Here is a 20535-nt window from a genome sequence, read left to right on the forward strand (position 1 = left end):
ACCCTCACCAAACCTGTTGTTGACATAATCCTGAGGAATATTAACACTGTGATGAGGTGGAGGTTAGAATATGAATTGTATATTTTCACAGAAATGCTAACATTTTCTGTTTGTCTCCTCTCACTCTCAGGGAGGCCTTCCCCATGGTGCTGGTAGCAAACAAAGTGGACTTAGTCCATCTGAGAAAAGTCACATCAGACCAGGGCCAAGAGATGGCTGCAAAGCATAATGTGAGTCGTGAACCTTTTCTGAATCACTTCCTGAATCCAGATTTACTGTTGGTCATGTGCAGCACCAGTTTTTTTTTATAATGCATTTTGGCCTCAGAGCTGTGTCCTTATATTTGAAATAACTGAATCTAAAATCGGTGAACTCTGATTGAAATGAACTGTTAAAGCTTGAAATCTAAGTTAACCTATGTAACATTGCCAAACAAATGAATATGATACTCATTGAATGTTTAATGGTTCACACTGTGTAACATCTTTTTAACCTTGTCCAGGTTCTAAAAAGTGTTGAACAATGTGCTGATTCATCCATTTACACAAACACTCATACAGCACTGATGTTATTTATGTTCAGTATGATGCAGTTTGTTCCTCTACAATCACACACCCATGAGCATCAGGGGTAATGTGGGAATTCTCTGTCTTGCATACTTGTCAAGGCCCAGAGTATAGAACCGCCAACTTTTCAATTGAAGGACGAAATGTCAGCGACTTGCATGGTTATTCTCCCAGTAAGCCCATCTACACCAGATAAATCTATCTATATTTGGCTGTACACCAGCTTTTAAAAACCTTGGTGACATTTCTGAGCTGGTAAATTGGCATTAGCGTATTTTAGATTTCTTAGAGCTGAAGAATGGATCGCCATAATGACAGAGAACCAGAAATCCTCAGCAACAAGGAGAATGCCAGAGCCAATGGGAAAATAACTCAAGAGTGCGTCCAATGACAGCTTCTGATTCTCCAGTTGAAAAATAATTGTTTTTCTTCCATCTTAAACGTACGTGATAAATGGAACAACTAGAAGAGGTAGACAAAAGTTCTCCTCGACAGGATTTATTTAATTCCCACAGCTGGCCTATCAGTGACTATTCATAGCAAATTGAATGCTGAAAAAAGCTTAATGATACAGATAAAGTGAACACCATTAACAGCAAGAGGGACGGGCAAATGAAGCTGCAGGGTAGGCTTTCTTCCAGTGGTGGTGAATCACTTTGTTCAATAAGGGTTCATTTAGCAAAACTCATGATATCACATTTGACTTTAATTGATTTTCTCATTTCTCCATTGTTTGTCTGCTGCCTAAAGAATAAGTACAATCCACACTTACTACCGTCAGAGGCTGCTGATTAAGCTCTATACTGTCCATGACTCATAGGATGTGATTTAATGCCAGGTCCGGGTAATCAGACTGGAACATTGTGTCCACTATTGATTCTCCACCGTGTAGCATGTAGTTGTTCTTTTTCCAAGGGTTTAATAGTTGTTTTATGTTTCCCTGTACTGTAAATTCCAAAAATATTAAACAAGTTGCTCATATTTCAGTTTGGAATATTTCTTCATGTTTCCTCAGATAACGTACATTGAAACCAGTGCCAAGGATCCCCCAATGAATGTGGACAAAGCCTTTCATGAACTGGTCCGAGTAATAAGGTAACTTCAGGTTCACTTGAGGTTTTCACTTGTTTTCTTTTGGTGAAAATTTGAGATCTTTTCACTAAATATTATATGAGAAAAGCAAGGACAGTAATTTGCTGTTAAGGTTGATTTGGAAACAGCTTCCAAATGAGAGTGCAGTCAGTCGTATTTTATGGCGAAAGCTCATTTTGTGAATTTCCAACCTTTTCAGGGGCTATTTGACTGTTTTTAGTGGACAGTGGCATTAGAGGAGTGTAATGCTGGAAATGTTAGGGTAGTGAAAGTGATTTTGGAAAGAAAAGGAGAAAAATGTTTGAACAATTTCTCATCTTGACATGTAATTTCATTTATTTATACCAGAATATGCAAGTATATATTTTCTATGTGGTCATATTCTTTGTAAAGTGTTATCAGGACCAATCGGCAAAAAGAACTGTTGTCCCGTTGTTTAAGGTTTGTATGTGTATACCTGCATACAGAGCAGCAGAAGACTAGTATTAAGGGTACCTGTGTGGGGGGGGTTTGGTTCATAATGTACCAAAACTGAGAAAATTACCTGGATGAATCCACAATGCCCCCTTGTGGCCAGTCTTAAGAAACCCAGGCATTACTGGAGAAGGATGCAAAATATGATTGATCATTAGTTCAATGTGTCATCTGTGAGCAATGAGATGATGCATCATATGGTGTAATGATGACATCATTGATTGTTCAACCAGTCTGTTCAGGTTCACCTTTTCTTTATTTGTTTGTTCTCCTCAGAGAGACTTCTGAAGAAAACACTGACAATCGAATACATTCATCCATCTTCTTAACGGCTTAGGCCACATGGGGTCGCGGTGACATTATAGAGAGTAGAGAAACCCAGACATCCCCGTCTCCTGCTACTTCCTCCAGCTCATGCTGGGTGACCCCGAGCTGTTCCCAGGGGAATCGAGAGACATAATCTCTCCAGCGGGTCCTGGGCTGACCTCGGGGCCTTGTCCTAGTTGGTCATCTTCAAAGGAAGGCGACCAGAAGGCATCCTGATCAGGTGCCTGAATCACATCAACTGGCTCCTCTCAATGTGGAGGAGTAGCAGCTCTACTTTGAGTCTCTCCCAGGTGGCTGAACTCCTCACCCTATCATGAAGCGTGAAACCCACCATCCTTCCAAGAAAACATTTTCAGCCACTTGTACCGTGACCTCATTCTTTGGGTCATGATCCAGAGTTCATGACCATAGGTGAGGGTAGAGGTGTTAAACTGCCCCGAAAATTGAGAGCTTTGCTTTATGACTCAGCTCCCTCTTCACCACAACAGTCCGGTACAGCGACTGCATCACTGCTGCCGCTTGTCTCAGTCTGCGGCTGATCTCACCAACACTCCTCCCATCACTCATGAATACGACCTCAAGATATTTAAACTCCTCCACCAGGGGTAGGTTATCTCCCTCTACCTGGAGAGGGCATGCCATCCTTTTCTGTGAAAGGACCATGGACCTCAGACTTGGAGGTGCTGATCCGCATACCAACTGCTTTACACTTAGTTGCGAACCGTTCCAGTGTAAGCTGGAGGCACTCATGTGACGGATCCAAAAGGAAAACATCATCTGCAAACAGCAGCGATGAAACCCTCAGACTACCCCACACAGCACCCTCCTGACCTCGGTTATGCCTAGACACCCTGTCCATGAATATCACAAACACGAGTGGAGACTTGGCACAACCTTGGTGGAGTCCAACACACACCCGGAACAAGTACGGCTTAATGCCAAGTATACGGATGCAGCTCTCACGTTGGGCATGCAGAGACCGAATAGCCCACACTAGCGGCCTCATATTCCCAAAGCAGCTCCCACAAGGCCTTCTTCAAGTCCACAAAACACATAGACTGGATTAGCAAACTCCCATGTCCCAAGGTCCTAAGCGAAATTGGAGAGACACGCCATTCCTGCTGAGCACAGATTGAGCGAGACCACTCCGACCCCCTCCTGAGTCACCGGATGGTGCCCCAGAACCTCTTTGAGGCCAACCGAAAGTCACTTTCCATGGCCTCCCCAAACTCCTTCCATGCCACAGATTTTGCTGCCGCAGCCTCAGTTGCCACCGCCCTTCTCGCCCGTCAATACCCATCTGCTGCATCAGGAGCCTCCCGAGCCAACTAGGCCCTGAAGGCCTCCTTCTTCAACCTGACGGCTTCCTGAATCGTTGGGGTTCACAGGTTGCTGCTGTGATAGGCACCAACAAGCCTCTGGCCGCAGCTGTGTGCCGCCACTTCCACAATGGAGGTATTGAACAGGGTCCACATAGACTCCATGTCCCCTACCTGCGGAGTTAGGAGTTGAAATCATTCCGGACAGGTTCTTCTGCCAGCCTTTCCCAGCACACCCTCATGACACACTTGGGTCTGCCAGGTCTAGCTCGCAGTTTTCTCTGCCATCTGATCCAACTCATCACTAGATGGTGATCAGTTGATAGCTCAGCACCTCTCTTCACCCGAGTGTCCAGAACCAATGGTCTCAGGTCAGGTGAAACGACAATAAAGGCGATCATCGACCGTTGACCCAAGGAACTCTGGTATCAAGTACACTTATGAGGATCCTGGTGTTAGAATGTGGTGTTACTTATGGACAATTCATGATGAGCACAGAAGTCCATTCCTCCCAATCACCCCTTTCCAGGTTACCCAGTCATTGCTAACGTGAGCACTGAAGTCGCCACGTAGGACTATGGAGTCCGTCGGTGGGGCCCTTTCCATAACCCCACCCATTCTCTCCGAGAAGGCTGGATACTCTGAACTGCTGTTCGGTGCATAAGTCCTAACAAAAGTCAAGAGTTTTCCTTCCAGCAACTTTAAGCCACATAGAGACGACCCTCTCATCCACCGGGACAAACTCCAACTTTATGGCAGTTAGCCAGGGGCTTGTGAGTGGGAGGGTGCCTTCCACCTTGAGCAACTCCTGAGTAAGCAAGAGACCATCCCTTATCAGGGAGTTTGTTTCCAGAGCCGACACTGTGCGTGGACGTGAGCCCAACTGCTATATCTAGCCAGTACCTCTCAACCTCCCGCACCAGCTCCAGCTGTTCTATTCAGTTCTATTTCATTAGTTAATTTATGTCCATTCCAGTGTTTCTGCCCTGCAACACATTGGCACAGTGAAGCTTTATCACTTTGTAATGTTTCCATTCCTTCTCATAACACTTCAGACTTTCTGGCACTGAGGATACCAGGCATTGTCTATTGTTTCGGTTGTAACATTCATCCTGCAAACACATCTGAAAGGGCACCGACGCACTCCCTGATCACCACAGAGCCTGCCTTCTGAACTAATTACTGATAACAGTCTAGATGGTTCTATTCTTCTTTGGTCCAAAGTACATTTTTATTTCTGTCTTTGAAACAAGCTTAAACGCTGATTAGTCTGATCACAATAAATGTTTCTTCCACTGTGTGATGGTACACTCCAAATCATGATTTTCAAACGGTAATCTGTTTGAAAGTATTTATTAATTTAACTTTTTTTTTATTATTATTTTTTAATTCCTTTATTTGTTTTGCAGCATTACTAGCCCAAAATGCCCTAGTTTCAGCTTTTCTTTGGAATGTGCTGCAGGCTTTAAATGCAAAAATAGCAGTATAATAACACATCAAATGTGGTTAGCAAAAAAAACAAAAACATGATATATCTTGAGTTCATGCTTTTCCTTGCCATTGGATTATTATTATTATTATTTTTTTAAGTTTGAGCCATTTATGCTGCTGCCACTGACTGATTTACAGTAGGAGCTACTGGAAATGCTGCAGCAGAATTATAGATGCTTGAAGAAATACATTTTACATGGAAAATGCAAAATCAGAGCACACACTCAACTAAATCAATAAATCTGGCAATGCACACAATTGTAGCATAATTATGCTATGCTAATCTAATTAGCCTCTGGTGGTAACTTTAAGTGGGCTTGAGAGTGATATCTTCTTTATCTAAGTCTTTACAGTGTGGCAATTCACTTCCTGTAGAGATATTCCTTTGAGACCAGCTTTGACTTATATGAGGGCTTTTTCATTGTTTTTTTTCTTAGATTATGACTCTTGAGTTGTCCTTGTTCTTACAACCTGCTCTGTCAATGCTTTTTTTTTTTTTCACCATCTGCAGACAACAGGTTCCAGAGCGAAACCAGAAGAAGAAAAAGAAGATGAAATGGAGAGCGGAGCGTTCCACGGGTTCCCACAGGTTCCACTGTGCCATATTGTGACCCCGCCCCTTACGCTCCTTGTCAGTCATAACGCACAACACACACACAAACCCACATGCACACCAACACACTTTTGGATGTCAGGGAACTCCCCAGCAGTATTTGACTGCTGGAGCACAAAAAGGAGGGGGGAGATGGCTACAGAATATCATCTTGATGGATCTAGAGCGACGAAGGCTGAAATGAACCTGAAACATGGGGCCGGTGTCCCTTCACAAGGCCTTGGAATGAATGCTGTACCCTCTCTCCTCACTTTCAAAGGTTTTTCTTGACCCCTTGTCCTCCTATTTCTGTATTTAACCCAGAACTACTTGGTCAGATAATTGATTCTAAATCAAGTGTAATTTTTGACCTCAGCATTAAAAGTTGCACAAGAGGCAAAACTTAGCGGGCGGGGGGGGTTGACAAAACTTTTGTCTTCTTTAGAGAATGGAGGAAAAGGGAGTAACTGGCTCAAAGTGGCTCCTTGTGTTTCACAGAGAACATAGTGCTGTTCATCACTTTCTACGTCACACTCCTGCAGCTTGTGGAAGAGGAGCCCCGTCATCCCCACACTGGCTTCTGTGTGTTCTTCCATTGCAGAGTGGACCTCTAAGCACGGTGGATGAATATGAGTGGTGATTTTGGTGGTGTTGGAGGACGTTGGGATGTTGTTACGTGGAGTGCGAGTACAAAGATAATAGCATGTACTTTGTGGTCATGCTTTGGTTTTGTGATGTCAGCCGGGAGATGATGAAGGAAATGTGATGTGTTGAGAAAATGTGACATATCTATTGTGGCCATATGGGCTGTTTATGTGTTGTAACATTAAAAAAAATGGAGAAAAAAAATCCTCACAGTACATGTAATAAGGTTTATACCAATACTGATCTGTTAAGAGCCAAGTTTACAGAGATTTTTACTGAAGATTATTTTCCCACATGTACATGAACAGTATAAAAGAGCCACTTTATTTGCCCTTTCAATTATTTGAAATAGTTATCGATGGTTTGGTTGCCTCTTTAATCATTGTCAGTTGCTGATCCTTGATCAGTACTGTATGAACAGTAGTCCTCGTGTATTTTTTCCTTTCTTAACAAAATAACAAACTTCTTTCTTTTCATATTTTTTGTATCTTAAAGTGTAATACAAATATTTGTGATATAAAAAGTATCTAAATATGGGTGGCAAAGTAGAAAAATTCACTGCTGTTTTACAAAGAATCCTATAGAACTCGATAAATAAATAGAATAGATAAGGGATGATGAGAGCTTCATGCTTCAGAGCTGAAACGGGCTGGTGAAGCTGATTTGCACTGGCCACTAACCAAAATAATGTGATGTCACTTTATTCCAATCCAGGGGCTTTTCCAACTCCACCTCTGAATTCAGGACAGTCTTAATGGACAAGTCCTACTCGGTAAAGGACAGAGGAAAAAAAATACTGTAGCCCTGGGAATACGTCAGTGTTCCAAAGGCTATCTAAAGTGGGCAGTGTGGCACTGCTCTGGCTTGAAGCCATGCTAACCTACAGTAGCTACAAACCATGTTAGTTGAAGGAAAACCTCACAGATGAAGCAGGAATACATTCATTGTATCCATGTTTGTCATGGTGAGGTGGATGGGAATGTGTACAATTTAATAACCTATGAAATGGCAAGTACTGTTATCGGACTTTAGTGTGGGTGGACAACTTTCTCGTCTGGATGTGTATCTACTCTTGAAGGAATACATTTTTGCACTTTTAATACAATTTCTGACTTTCCTATTGGCATGTCATTTTCTTTTCAAAACTGTAAGTCAACTGAAAGGCACAGACAAAAGAATATCTGAATGTAAAATCTAATAACAAAACAAGCAAACCGTTGATTAGAGTTGTAGCCTTGTGTGCCTGTGTATGCCTGTTGCCTTTGCGTTGATTGTAACACATATGAAATCATTTGGGATTTTATCATAAGAAAAGCATAGAAAGTTAAGCTCTACATTTGCCAGTTTTGAATTTAGAAGGTTACCTATGAAAAGTCTCATTTGGTATTTGATAAATGGCATACAAATTCACCTTCCCCTGGAAGTGGAGCCTCAACGAGAAGGAACACAGAATTAATCTACAACTACTGTTAAAGGGACTTCAGAGGAGGACTCAAAACTTTAAAGAAAGGATTGTTTAACAGTGAAGCAACAGACACGACGGCTGAAAAAGAACAATGTGTTTGATGAAAATGTTGCATCATGTGTGTTTGATACCATTTTTGTATTATTGATGACTCTTGCAAAATGTTTTTTTTCCAACTGAATAATTTATTACAGTCTATGTTACCTCATTGTGTCCCTGCCCTTTTTTTTTTTTTGAGTACCCAAGCTTTATGCTTTTTGAGGGTCAAGATAAAGAAAAGGATTTACTTCTGAACTGATAATGGATTTCAGCTTTACTGGACCTCATGTGGATGGCTTCAAAGTTGACAACAAAAGTCCACAATGGGTTAAAACAGTGTGACAAAAGAAAAAAAAAATGCTCCCTTGTTTTGGGTAATACTAAACTAAACTGACCTGCTGCTGGCTTCAGCTCCTTACTGTACACACAGGAGAGTGGAAGCAGTCTTCTCCTCTAACTTGCAGCAAATTGGTGAGTCAGTGTTTTTCTTTATGCACTTCAAACAGACAGGTGCTGTCCATTTTACTTGGGTTTTTACCTGTTGATAAAAATAAATGTTTAAAATGAATATTTATATCAAATGATTTGACCCTGGATTATGTGAGCCAAATTTAGTCCTCTTGTTCTTTCTTTGTAGTTGAAGTCATGAGTTGAGTTGTGTACATCTTGTCAGACTGTCAGTATGTGAAGGGCTGTGTGAACTTTGAATTATGACAGAAAAAAAAAGTTTTCAGACTAATCGCGTACTGTTTTTTTTTTTAAAATACATATTTATTGCACAATGTGTTAGTTTTACAAACAGGGAACAATAGAAAAAAAAGGCACATGTAAGAAACAATAATAATGATGAAAATGAAAAGTTTAATACAAGTAAAAAACAACAACAAAGGACACCTATAATACCCACCCAAAGTATTAGCACTGTGTATGTACTACAACAACTAAGATGTTAGAGAAAAACTAAAAATGGCAAAAATAAATAAATGTACAGCTTACTTGGGGTAATATACTGTCTGCTTATCCCTTCGCATTGCAATAACTTGAACTATAAAACAGGCTCTGGACCATTCTTCCTTTGCCAAATTTTTTTGCAGATCTCCATGAGTCTAATATGTTTTGTCATGACACTTTGGATTTACTTTCAAACAAATCATATAAAAAGGACACCTGTCCCTTGGAGTCTAAAAAGTCTTCAAGGGTAGACAGCGGGGGAAGTTTCAAACCTTTACACTGCCTGGCCAGTATGAAACTTCTCAACTGAAGATATTTAAAGAAATGTTTTGAGGGTATTCTATATGTGGTCAGAAGTTCTTCAAAAGACATAAATGTATGATTGTTTTTAAAGAAATTAGATATTTTTGCTACACCTTGAGATGCCCAAGTTTTGAACCTGCTCTTCCAAGTTGAAAGTCATCATTACCAAAGATAAGAGAAAACTGGGATCCTTTGGAAGTCTCTCCCAAGTACACCAAAGCGCTGTGCCAAATCATTACTGTATTTATGAGGAAGGGGTTTTTGGTCTGTTTGATTAATTAGTTCTTGTTGGCTGAATATAGACTCAAATTTAAAGGAATATTAATTGATTGAGATTCTATTGAAACCCAGGCTGGGGGATGGTCATTCACAAAATAAAACATTCTTACTCTGATTTGAGCTGCCCAATAATACCACACAAGATTTGGTAGCTGCAATCCACCTCTTTCATAGGGTAGATATCACACAGAGCCTGAGCCTGGGATGCCTATTGATCCAAATGAAGAAGGCAAAGAGCCTTTTAAGAGAATGGAAAAATGAAAGTGGGGGAGCTAGTGGAATAGATTAGAAAAGATACAAATACTTGGGTAAAATTGACATGTTCAAAACGTTGGTGAGCCCCATCATAGACAGATAATCTTGTCCACCTGTTTATAAGCTCTGTAATTTTATCTGTTATGGGATTGTAGTTCTCTGGGGCAATTTTATCGATGGTAAGAGTGATCTTCACACTGAAATACACAAAACCTTTTAATGACACCGCAAAAGGAGTATGAACTGGAGGGTTGAGTATCTAATTTCCATTCATTAATAATATTTCTGATTTGATGCTATTTATTTTGTAACCTACAAAGTGCTTAGCAGATCAAGTAAAGTAGAGAGAATCTGTTTCAAAATAGAACAAAACATAATTACATCATCCACATATAAAGCTATGCGATGTTCAATATCTCCTGTCTTTATCCATTCAGGTTGGTGTCATGCCAAGTGGCTTGATAGCAAGGGTAAATAATTTTTTCAAGATCCATAGAGGGTGGGTGTTTTTACTGGCTTCAACGACAAAGTAATTACTGCTGTATTGAAAGAAAGAGGAAACGATCCGCTGTCTAAAGACTCCTGAGTAAAGGTGACATTACTTTGGTTCTAAGGGTTTTAAATATTTCGATGGGCATCCCGTCTGGTCCGGGTTTTTTCCCCCCTTTCATGCTACCTATAGCCACAGACAATTATTCAGCCTCCCAGTCGAGTTCTAGAGCATTTGGGGAGTCTTCCTTTATGGTGGTGAAGTCTAATAAATCAAGAAATTTCTTTTGTTTTTGCAAAGCTGAGGTTGAATAATCCAAACTGTATGAATTTTCATAGAAACTTCAAAAGTCTTCTAATTTCTTTAAGGTCACTCGTTACCAAACCTTTATCTTTTTGTATTGTAATGATTGCCCTTTCAGTTTCTATCTGTTTAATACGCCAAGCAAGGCTTTCTCACCCTGTTCATAATAGGACTGTTTCAGCTTCAACAAGCTTTTAGTTGCCTTATTTGTGGATAGAAAATCATATTTAGCTCTTAGCTCATTAAGTTCCGCAAATAAGTGTTGAGAAGGATTTGCAAAGGAGTTGTTCCATCTCCAGTCTACATTGCTTGTGTTTTAAGGTGGCGGACCTTCACCCCAGGCCCCACTGGCGGGGAGTCCTACTAGGGTTTTGCAGCTTCACTGACTGGAGGTCTTTACCCACAGAGAAAACTGGCCTCTTTCAGGTAGGTAGGTGGTGGTACCGTAGGTTTGCTAACAATCACAGGTTTGGATCTCACATCGCCACTGGGAATAGCACTGCGCAGCGCTTCAGTCTGCTTCTTCCTCAGCTCAAACTTAGCCTGTATGGTATCGAGTGATTACCCAAACCACCCATCTGGAGACACCGGCTCGTCCAAATAAACAACCCTGTCCCTGTCAAGGACGTCAGAGAGAGTCAGCCACATGTGCCTTTGCGCCACCACCGTGTATGCCATCCCCTTTCCCGGGGAAAGAGCCGCAACGCGGGATACACGAAGGATGTAATCCGTCCTCATTCAGGAGGGATGACAGTGGGTTCTCTGGAGTTACTTGTGCTTCAGGCTCTGCCAGACATATGGCCTGGTACGTCTGAAGCTTTTTTACAGAGCTCAGTGTGCGTGCCGTGGCCACTTGTGCCCACTAGATTTTGTCCAGCTGAGACGCTGAAAATCTGCAGGGCTTGGATGGAAGCGTGGTGGGGCACACCATGGTTGTGGAACGGGGCCAAATAGGCACTAACGGCTCCATGGGCAGCGGGTTATCCAGCCTAGTTTTTTCAGCGCCTTCCAAATCCAAATACTGTCCATAGCCGGACACTGACGTGGGTAGACAGTGGTTTTAATCCAACATGATGTTAGCTCTGAGACAAAGTTTGCATACATTGGCAGACGCCTCTTCACCATAGGGCGGGAGTGGTAGGGAAGGCAGGAGATCAAATCTGGCAAAGCGCAACGCTTTTTCAGCAGAAGGAAGGGAGTCCACATAAAAGTCCACTTTTTCAGCTGCACGGCAGTACAGCGAGAGGAACAATGTGTAATCCTGGCTCGCTGGTGCAGCAGCGGCAGTACACTGACCTGAGAATAATCCGTCATGGTCGTGGTCTGACAAGCTATGAACTTTAAGGCCTATGTCCAGGACGTCATTGTCCTCCTGGTGAGCGTCCAACTGGAACTGGGGCATGATGGCGCTCTCGGGGTGCTCCTGCTCAGTCTTGGTTAGCCCCGCAACATACTTCCTGTGGTCTGCCCAGTTACACACAGGGACATTTACCGAAAGATTGTCTCCAGTCTCTCCCTCGACTCGGTGAGAGTAGGGGGTCAGCAGCAGCAACAGCTGTCTTTCCCAGCACCTTGTCCAGAAACGTGACCCGTCTTTCCAGGGTTGAACACCGAAGCTGGCGACAGAATGCACAAACCTCCGGACCACCAAAGCTCTCCTGGCGTGGACGGCCCCCAGATAGATGGGACACACCTTGTGCTGTTCCTTAGTGTAAAGCTGCACCCCTGAGGACAGGGGTGAATAGAAGACTTTTGCCTTGCTTGTTTAGCTGTGTGCTCATGGCGAAACACTAAACTTAACCCGAGTCAGTTGTACCGTGTGAATCGACTGAAAGGGAACTTCCGCTCCAGCTGCGGTGTCAAAATCATGCAGTCTCCCCTTTCTCTCCCCAGTCACCAGATCCTTAACAGGATGAATTTTCCCATAGCGCAGAGTCTGGATGAAGAGGGAAGCTAGTTCTTTCTTTACTGAATCGAAAACTTTCCTCCATCTGACCAGACCAGCAGAAACGTCGGGAAAATGTGACTCTCTGGTTATCACGGAGAACCACACCTTGTTTCTGTTGGCTGGTTCGGAAGCATCTGGGTTGGTAGTTCTGTTTCAGAACACATTGTGACTGTTCACTAGTCCTATGCAGGCTGCTTGTCTGGTGTATTCTCTAAATTTTCATGGGAGCTCTGACACACGTGTGTTCAGTACAGCGCCATAACTGGAAGTGGAATGTCAGTTTTGTTCAAACTGGCGATGTCGGACGGAGGAGCTAGACGAGGCACAAATGAACTGTGGCCTTTTTTTAAAAAAATCTAGCCTCAGGGGTCAATAAAATAAAAAAAAAACATACAAGTAGTGTGACTTCACATGTTTGGCTGATTTACCTTTTGTTGCATGGCAGGTTGTAAACATGTCCAAATTATCTTTGGTGAAGGACTTGTGATGAAATTCATGTGCAGCGGCCATGGTGAGCGTGGCCACGTGTGTTTCAATAATCAGCTTCCTTGCTCATCAGAAGCTCTCCTCATTAATCTTCAGAGCCGCCAAAGTCCATTGAGTTGAGCTCTGCAAGAATGCTGAATATTCCATTTTGCCTCATTGATTTCACGCCCTCAGGGAAGCGAGGAAGGTCGACACCCAGAGCAGCTACTTCATCTCTGTAATTGATTTACATTCATGTTCCTGTCAGAATGAAATTGGTAAAGAAGGGTGCTCAACATGAACCAAGGGTGACAAGATAGTGATAGGTTTAAGGGTATCATTTCATATCATATAATTTCTACCCTGAAGGGCTGAATTACAAAAATACAACTCTTTCCATTAATTCATTTGAACATGGACATACAAGACAGCTTGAAAGTTAAGAAATCAACCTCAACATAACACTGATTTGACCAGAAAGGCAAACATAATGTAATAAAGTAAATACATCTCCGGCATATAAAAATTGTTACACAGAACATAATTTAAAACCCTCTGGTCCTTACCGTGTCTTAAAATGTGTCAAATACAGTTATAAATGAAAGCCAACTCATGACATAATTCAGCATGTCATTATTTATTTTACAAAAACTTGTTACAAAGTTAAAGTTTGTTAAAAACTAAGTCTACCCTTGCTACTTCCACAGGAATTAAAAGGGTAAGTAGTAGCCAGGTGCTTCAAATTAAATTAAATTTGACTAATTGACCATCAGCAAGTGTGAGCATCTCTATAAATCCAAAGTTTAGTCAAATTGCTGGTCTGGAGCATTCAGGTGTGTCTTAACAAAATGTCAAGGAGGAAATACATCAGAAATGATCTAAGAGAAGCAATTGTTACTGCCCATCAATCTGGGAAGGGTTATAAGACCCTGCAATGCTCAGAGTAATTGCAAAACCCCAAAAGCTACAGATCTGAAGTCCGTTGGAATGTTAAAAGTTAAATTTTGTGACAGTATTTGAAAGGGTTGCCAAGAGAAAGCCTCTTCTCTCTAAAAAGAACATTTGGACAGATGAGACATAAGTGAAGATGTTTGGTTATAATGCACAGTGCCATATTTAACAGAAAAGATACGTATCAACATATCAGCACCAACACTTCGAAGCAACTATCGAGCACTGTGGTGGATAATTTTGGCAAGCTAAAGCTTGGCTAAAAGTGAGTCATCAACAGGAAGAAGATGCCAAACACAGCAGCAAAAAGACAATAATCAAGGTGTTGCAGTGGTCCAGTCAAAGTCCAGACCTCGTCCTGATTGAAAAGCTGTGGTGGGACCTTAAGAGAGCTCTGCATAAACCAGTGCAGACCTCAATGATGTGATGCACTAATGTAGAGAAGAGTGGGCCCAAATTCCTTCGCAAGGATGTGAGAGACTAAAAACTTAATACAGAAAATGATTACTTCGAGTAATCAAGTGGTCGTAGGAATCATGGCGTGTGCTTAGTTTGGCACATACCACTTTTGCATTTTGTTTTTGTTTTTGAAAACTAAAGAATGACATGGTGATGAAGATGAAGATGGTGCAGCGTGGGTGGCACCCTGTTGCAACAGCTCCTGTGTTTGGATTCTTTCTTTCTGTTACTTACACTATGTGCCCTCTTCTTTCCTCTTTTTTTCGCCTGGACTGTGTGATTAGTCATTGGAATGGTCCACGCTTACTTTTTGTTGGCCTTTTTGGCTCGTTGTATTTATTTATTTATTTTCATGCTTTCTGTGGTTGGGAGAGGTGCTTAGCAGAGCGCCATGATGATGTCCTACAGCTGCTTGCGCTCTCAACAGTGGGACTGCCCGGAGTCAGGCCCGCGGTACCGGAGGAGAGCAAGAGGAGAAACCGAGGTTGTCGAGCAGGTATGAGGGTGAAGGAGAAGCGGAGGATGTACAAACCATCAGTTCCTTCAGTTACTATGTCAAATAGAAATAGCGCAAACTCCAGCAGAAAAACTCCAAGGATGTGTGGAAGGGTATGAAGCAGATAAACGGCTTCAACATCAAAGACCACCAGCAGGGGGGCAGCCAGGACAAAGCAAATGAGCTGGATGGATTTTTCAACAGATTCAACTCAGGACCCCCTGGTGGGCGATCCCACACGGGAACTGCCTTCACACCTTCTCAGCCACTGCTTTCCCCACAGCCACCCCTGCTGAGTACCCTGGACTACAATCCCCCAATTCCAACAACCTCTTCAGGATCAGCCACGCCCCCCATCATGACTGCGACATCTGGCCAGGTGAGGAGACAGCTGGAGAGACTCCAACATGCCAAAGCAGCAGGATCTGATCAGCCCGAGGGTCTTTAAGTCCTGTGCAGCTCAGCTGTCTGATATCCTGTAACACATTTTCAACCTGAGTCTGTTGCAGGAGAAGATACCGATCCTATGGAAAACACCCTACATAGTACAGGTACCAAAGAAAACCAACCCATCTGGCCTCAACGGCTTCAGACCAGTCGCAATCACGTCACATGTGATGAAAGTCCTGGAGAGACTGATTCTGTCCCACCTGAGACCGCTGGTGAAACCTGCACTGAACCCTCTTCAGTTTGCCTACCAGCCTCATGTGGGTGTGGATGATGGTGTCATCTACCTGCTGCAGTGTGCTCACTCTCACCTGGATGGTGGTGGAGACACTGTGAAGATCATGTTTTTTTTATTTCTCCAGTGCCTTCAACATCATTCAGCCAAATCTTTTGTGTGAGAAGCTGCTAGGGATGGATGTCAACTCATCTACTGTCTCCCGGGTTGCTGATTTTCTGTCAGATAGTTTGTTCGTCTTGGGAGTTGTCTGTGTGATGTGGTGTTCAGTAACACAGGAGCTCCACAGGGGACTGTTCTGTCTCCATTGCTGTTCACCCTGTACACCTCTGATTTTCAGTACCACTCTGAATCGTGCCACCTGCAGAAGTTCTCTGATGACTCTGCAGTGGTCAGGTGTATTAAGGATGGGCAGGAGTCGGAGTACAGGCAGTTTGTGGACAACTTTGTGGACTGGTGCAACCGGAATCAACTGGTCCTGAATGTGGACAAGACCAAGGAGATGGTGGTCGACTTCAAGAGGACAAGAGTCAAGAGCAAGCCTGTGTACATCATAGGCGAGGAGGCTGGAGTGCAGATATTAAGGTGTGCACTTGAACAGCAAACTGGACTGAACTACCAACACCAACGCTGTGTACAAGAAGGGGATGAGCAGACTGTATTTCCTGTGGAAGCTCAGATCCTTCAATGTGTGCAGGAAGATGCTGGAGATCTTCTACCAGTCTGTGATGTCAAGTGCCATCTACTTTACTGTATTCTGCTGGGGGAGCAGCATCAGTGCCAGGGATGCCAGCAGGATCAACAAACTGATACGAAAGGCTGGCACAGTTATTGGACTGAAACTGGAGGCATTTGAGTCAGTGAACAAACTGCTCTCCATCATGGAGAATCCTTCCCACCCTTTCCATAAAACACTACAAGGACAGCAGAGCTCATTCTCCAACAGACTGATTCAGCTCCGCTGTCACAAAGAATGGTTCAAGAAGTCTTTCTTTCCGTTCACCATGAGACTTTTTAACAGTTCTCCTTTGGGCAACAGATAAAACAGTTTGCACATTCATTACTCTGTTTGTATCTATCTATTTCGGTTTATTATTGATTTGCACAAAAAAACAGCTTCATAACTACTTTATTCTATGAACATATATATTTATTCTAATTATCTTTATACTATGTATATATCTCTTTGGCTTATCCTCTATTAATTCTGCAAGGGCAAATTGTCTTGATGCAGCAGCAAACAGTAAGTACACCTAATCAAGTTATATTATAGTCAACAAAAATAAAGTACTTTGATTTGGATTTGATAATATGGCACATGTTAACTTTAGGTTGTATTTAGCTGGGTTTTTTTTCAAATTTTATCCAAATGTGTCTATGTCATGGGACTAAAATAGGGTGTACTTTCTCTTTCACAAGACAGAAATATGAGAAAGAAAATACGAAGTGCACAAAAATCACTGAGAAAAGAGAGTAACAAAGCAAAAACTCAACATGTTTTACCAGGAAGTCAAAGTCTCACAGTGCTGTTTGAAGGTCCTACCACAAGGGGTCAGTACTTACTTTTCTTCCTCATAACCTGAGCACTAAAAACACAATCTGTCACAAATATGTGAAGTGAAACCAAATCCACAGTAAATGCCCTGAAGACTTCATATTACTAAAACACAAATGTCTGAGAAGCATTTTGTTTTTTAAAGAAATTACAAAGAACACGGTTTGTGTTGTTACACAAAGCTCATTTTAATGTAAAAAGGCACTGTGGAAGAGGACCTGTCCAGAATTAAGAGGCATAACATGCTGAATACATTTAGACATTATGAACAGAAATAAACCAGTTGTGCAGAGCAGAAAAGACAACAGGTCTTGTCAGATCAAGGTCATGCTTTTCCAGTATTTTAAAGCACTCCTGTGTTTGGTGCTCAGTATATTATTACCCATCATGTACTGCGCAGTTAATTCATTTTACAAATGATTCCACATTTTACTTCAACTTAATGTCTGTCTCCACCAGACAGACAACCTCCAGATCTCATAGCTTATTCAATTGCCTTGTACAGTATTTGCTATAGACACCACTGACATTGTTTTAACAATGTAGATCAAATTTGAATGTTTGAGATGAAATGATGGTCTGATGTTATTGTGTAGGTGTGGGTCTGGCTTTGACCAAGTAACACAGTGGAAGTACAAAGTTATGAATATAAGAGGTTGAGTTTTTGTCCAACTAATTTTCCGTTGTGGTGACCCAGTGAATTGAAGGCAGGACCTGGATTTGCCTTGTGGTTGAGATAAGGCAGGCAAATAAAATGTGAAACTCTGCACACATTGTTAACAGTATGTTAAACTTCTGACACTCAACAGCATAGAGTAACACAACGGAATGATTTAGTTTAATTTAGTTTCACGTTTTGTATTTTACAACTCATTATTAATTTTTTTTTCAAATCATTGGAATTCATTTTTTACATAAAATACAATTCTTCAACTTACTTTTCATCTGAGATTTCACAGTCCACTGATCTTTTATTGCCTTAAAATCTCTCTCTAAAACGTTTAGCTGATATTCAGTCATGTTCATGTAAGAACAATTAAAAACTAATTATTTCAGTAACTGAACTGCATGTTGTGCTCTCCTTTGTACTGTAAATGGAGTGAACAGAAGTTTTTCTTGTGCAGTACAGCTCTAATATGAGCCACTATGACTCTTGCTGTGGGACAGATTGGTGTATGACAGAGTGAAAAGAGAGCCAGAAATAATTAGTAGAGAATTAAAGAAGTTGCTCATAGTGCACTTACTCAACATGCTGGATTTCACCACCAAAAACTATTACCCCTTATGTGGTGCTGGGGTCTGTTAGACCACTTTTCAATGTTCACTAAATCAATGAATAGAAAATGCTGTTTTTCCAGTATGGAACTCATTTGGCCTGGCTCATTTTCTATAAAACCATAAAAAAAAACTTACAAACAAGCAAAAAAAACATTTGACAGGTGAATACATGCAGCCCCCTCCACAGGGCAATAAAGCTGCGTGAAAACAAGTGATTATGACTTCCCTGTGGACAAACACTGGTTTCAGCCTACCACCAAGAGCCAACACTCTTCACACTATGTTGCCTGTGAATCCACTAAAATATATACTATACAGTACATACTTATACAAGTACATTCACGGCTGAAATATTGTTACATCTCAAACCTTTCTTCTCACACATATTCCTGCAAACGTAACCATGGAAAGTGTGTAAAGCAGAGGCAAAGCAAGGTAAGTTTATTTATATAGCACAATTCAACAACTGGGCAATTCAAAGTACCTTACATGGAACATAAAAGCATTAAAACAAAATTCACTGTAAAAAAAAAAAGAAAAAGTAAAACAAGGTGAGAGGTACAGTGTAGTGACAGTCCTTCAGTTCAAATTAAACAATTGATTAACCTCAGTGGTGAACGGGAAAGCCTTATGGTTTGATTCTAGAGAAGCTAGAATTGACCCAGACCTGAATTTATCTGGGAGTTTGTTCCACATATATGGTGCATAACTGGAAGCAGCATCTCCATGTTTAGTTCTGACCTGGTCCTAATGACCTGAGATGTTGTCACGGTTTATTTTCCGTTCCATGTCTCGTCATTTCCTGTTTTATTTTGAAAATTCACTAATCTTGTCCTCTCGTTTCAGATAACTTGCCCTTCCTCCCGTGTCAAGCGTCTGATTGTCTTCCCTGAAGTGTTTTCACCAGTTCCCCTTGGTCCCTCGTGTGCTCAAATAGTCTGCGTTTCCCTTGTCTTGTGCCAGTATGTTGTCTCAGTGTGAGCGTCATTACCAGCCACTCTCCTTGTCTTGTCTTCGTTCCATGATCCCACGAGCCTGCAGTGAGCGACTCTCCTGCAGTGCATCTTGTTTGGTAATTTATTCCACGTCCATAGCCTTAGTTTATTTATCGTTACGGTAAGTTCCATAGCTTTGTTTTTCCTCCATTTTCACTTAGTGATTTTTCGTTGTAACCATTCATAGTCGCCTCCGTTAAAGGAGAGCTTTTTAGTTAAAGTTTCATAGAGCCTCTGTTTTGAAAGAGTGCGCCTTTGTTTTATCCGCCTCACTTTGAGAGCGAGTCTTTGTTTTGTCAAGAGTCCATAGCTTTTGGTTTTCCTCCCGTTGTGGAGAGATTTTACGTTTGTTAATTTTCATAGCCGCGCTCCTCCTCCACCATAGGTACGGAGGAGAGCGCTTAGGTGTTTTATAGCCTTTTCTTTTGCACTGCCGGGAGAGCGCCCTGCAGTGCCGCTGTGATCTTGTGTTGATAATAAAACCATCTTCAACCATAAGACCCTGCATCTGCGTCCCGAATCCCTCTCTGGTACTGACAGATGTCTTGAAGGTTCATAATATACCAGAAGATTTACAATGTACTTTGTCCTAAACCATTTAACACTTTATAAACCAACTACAGTATTTTAAAATCATCTCCTTGATGGACAGGAAACTGTGTAGAACAACCAGAACATATAGGAAAAAAAACAATGATTCTAGTTTATTCATTTTTATTTCTGTTTATACAACTTTAGATTCTGAGTAAAGCAGAAAGTCTGATTTCTCTCATTTAAACAGGTTAATACTCAGCATAACACAAATGCTTCAAATAAATGATTCTATCAATCACCAAGTTTAAAAAATGAAGTCTTAAAATCCTAAGAGAATGAGCAGAACATGCTTTTTCAAAACAGCCAGCTCACTAGTTGCTTAACTGAGTATTGTAGTTGCTTGTCCAAGGCTAATGCATTTTTGTTGTAGACCTATTCATAATGTCACAGTGTTAGGGGTCCAGCCACTTTTCTTCACCTTATACACTAAATCCCACTGCATTACAGAGTTGTGCTTTCCTGCCCTGAACATCCTGAACAGAAAATCTATGACAAACTGTTTAACAGTGCAAAACACACTT

General features: G+C 41.7%; 1 protein-coding gene across 2 annotated transcripts in view; it reads left to right on the plus strand.

Annotated features, from left to right (window-relative positions):
- Positions 1-20535, plus strand: part of mrasa (muscle RAS oncogene homolog a) — an 80455-nt gene that overhangs the window by 14010 nt on the left and 45910 nt on the right. Inside the window, exons 4-6 of one of the 2 annotated variants that reach the window (XR_011918006.1) lie at positions 131-230; positions 1582-1661; positions 5781-6628. Coding sequence is in view for 1 of the 2 variants with exons in the window: in XM_072397869.1 (XP_072253970.1) it covers positions 131-230; positions 1582-1661; positions 5781-5880 (280 nt within the window). In the remaining variant the exon portion in view is untranslated. Of the gene's footprint in view, positions 1-130; positions 231-1581; positions 1662-5780; positions 8768-20535 lie in introns of those variants that run through there. The other variant, XM_072397869.1, reaches the window with a different exon arrangement.

Source organism: Leuresthes tenuis, unplaced genomic scaffold, assembly GCF_036924035.1.
Source record: "Leuresthes tenuis unplaced genomic scaffold, fLeuTen1.0.hap1 SCAF_12, whole genome shotgun sequence".
Classification (NCBI taxonomy): domain Eukaryota; kingdom Metazoa; phylum Chordata; class Actinopteri; order Atheriniformes; family Atherinopsidae; genus Leuresthes; species Leuresthes tenuis.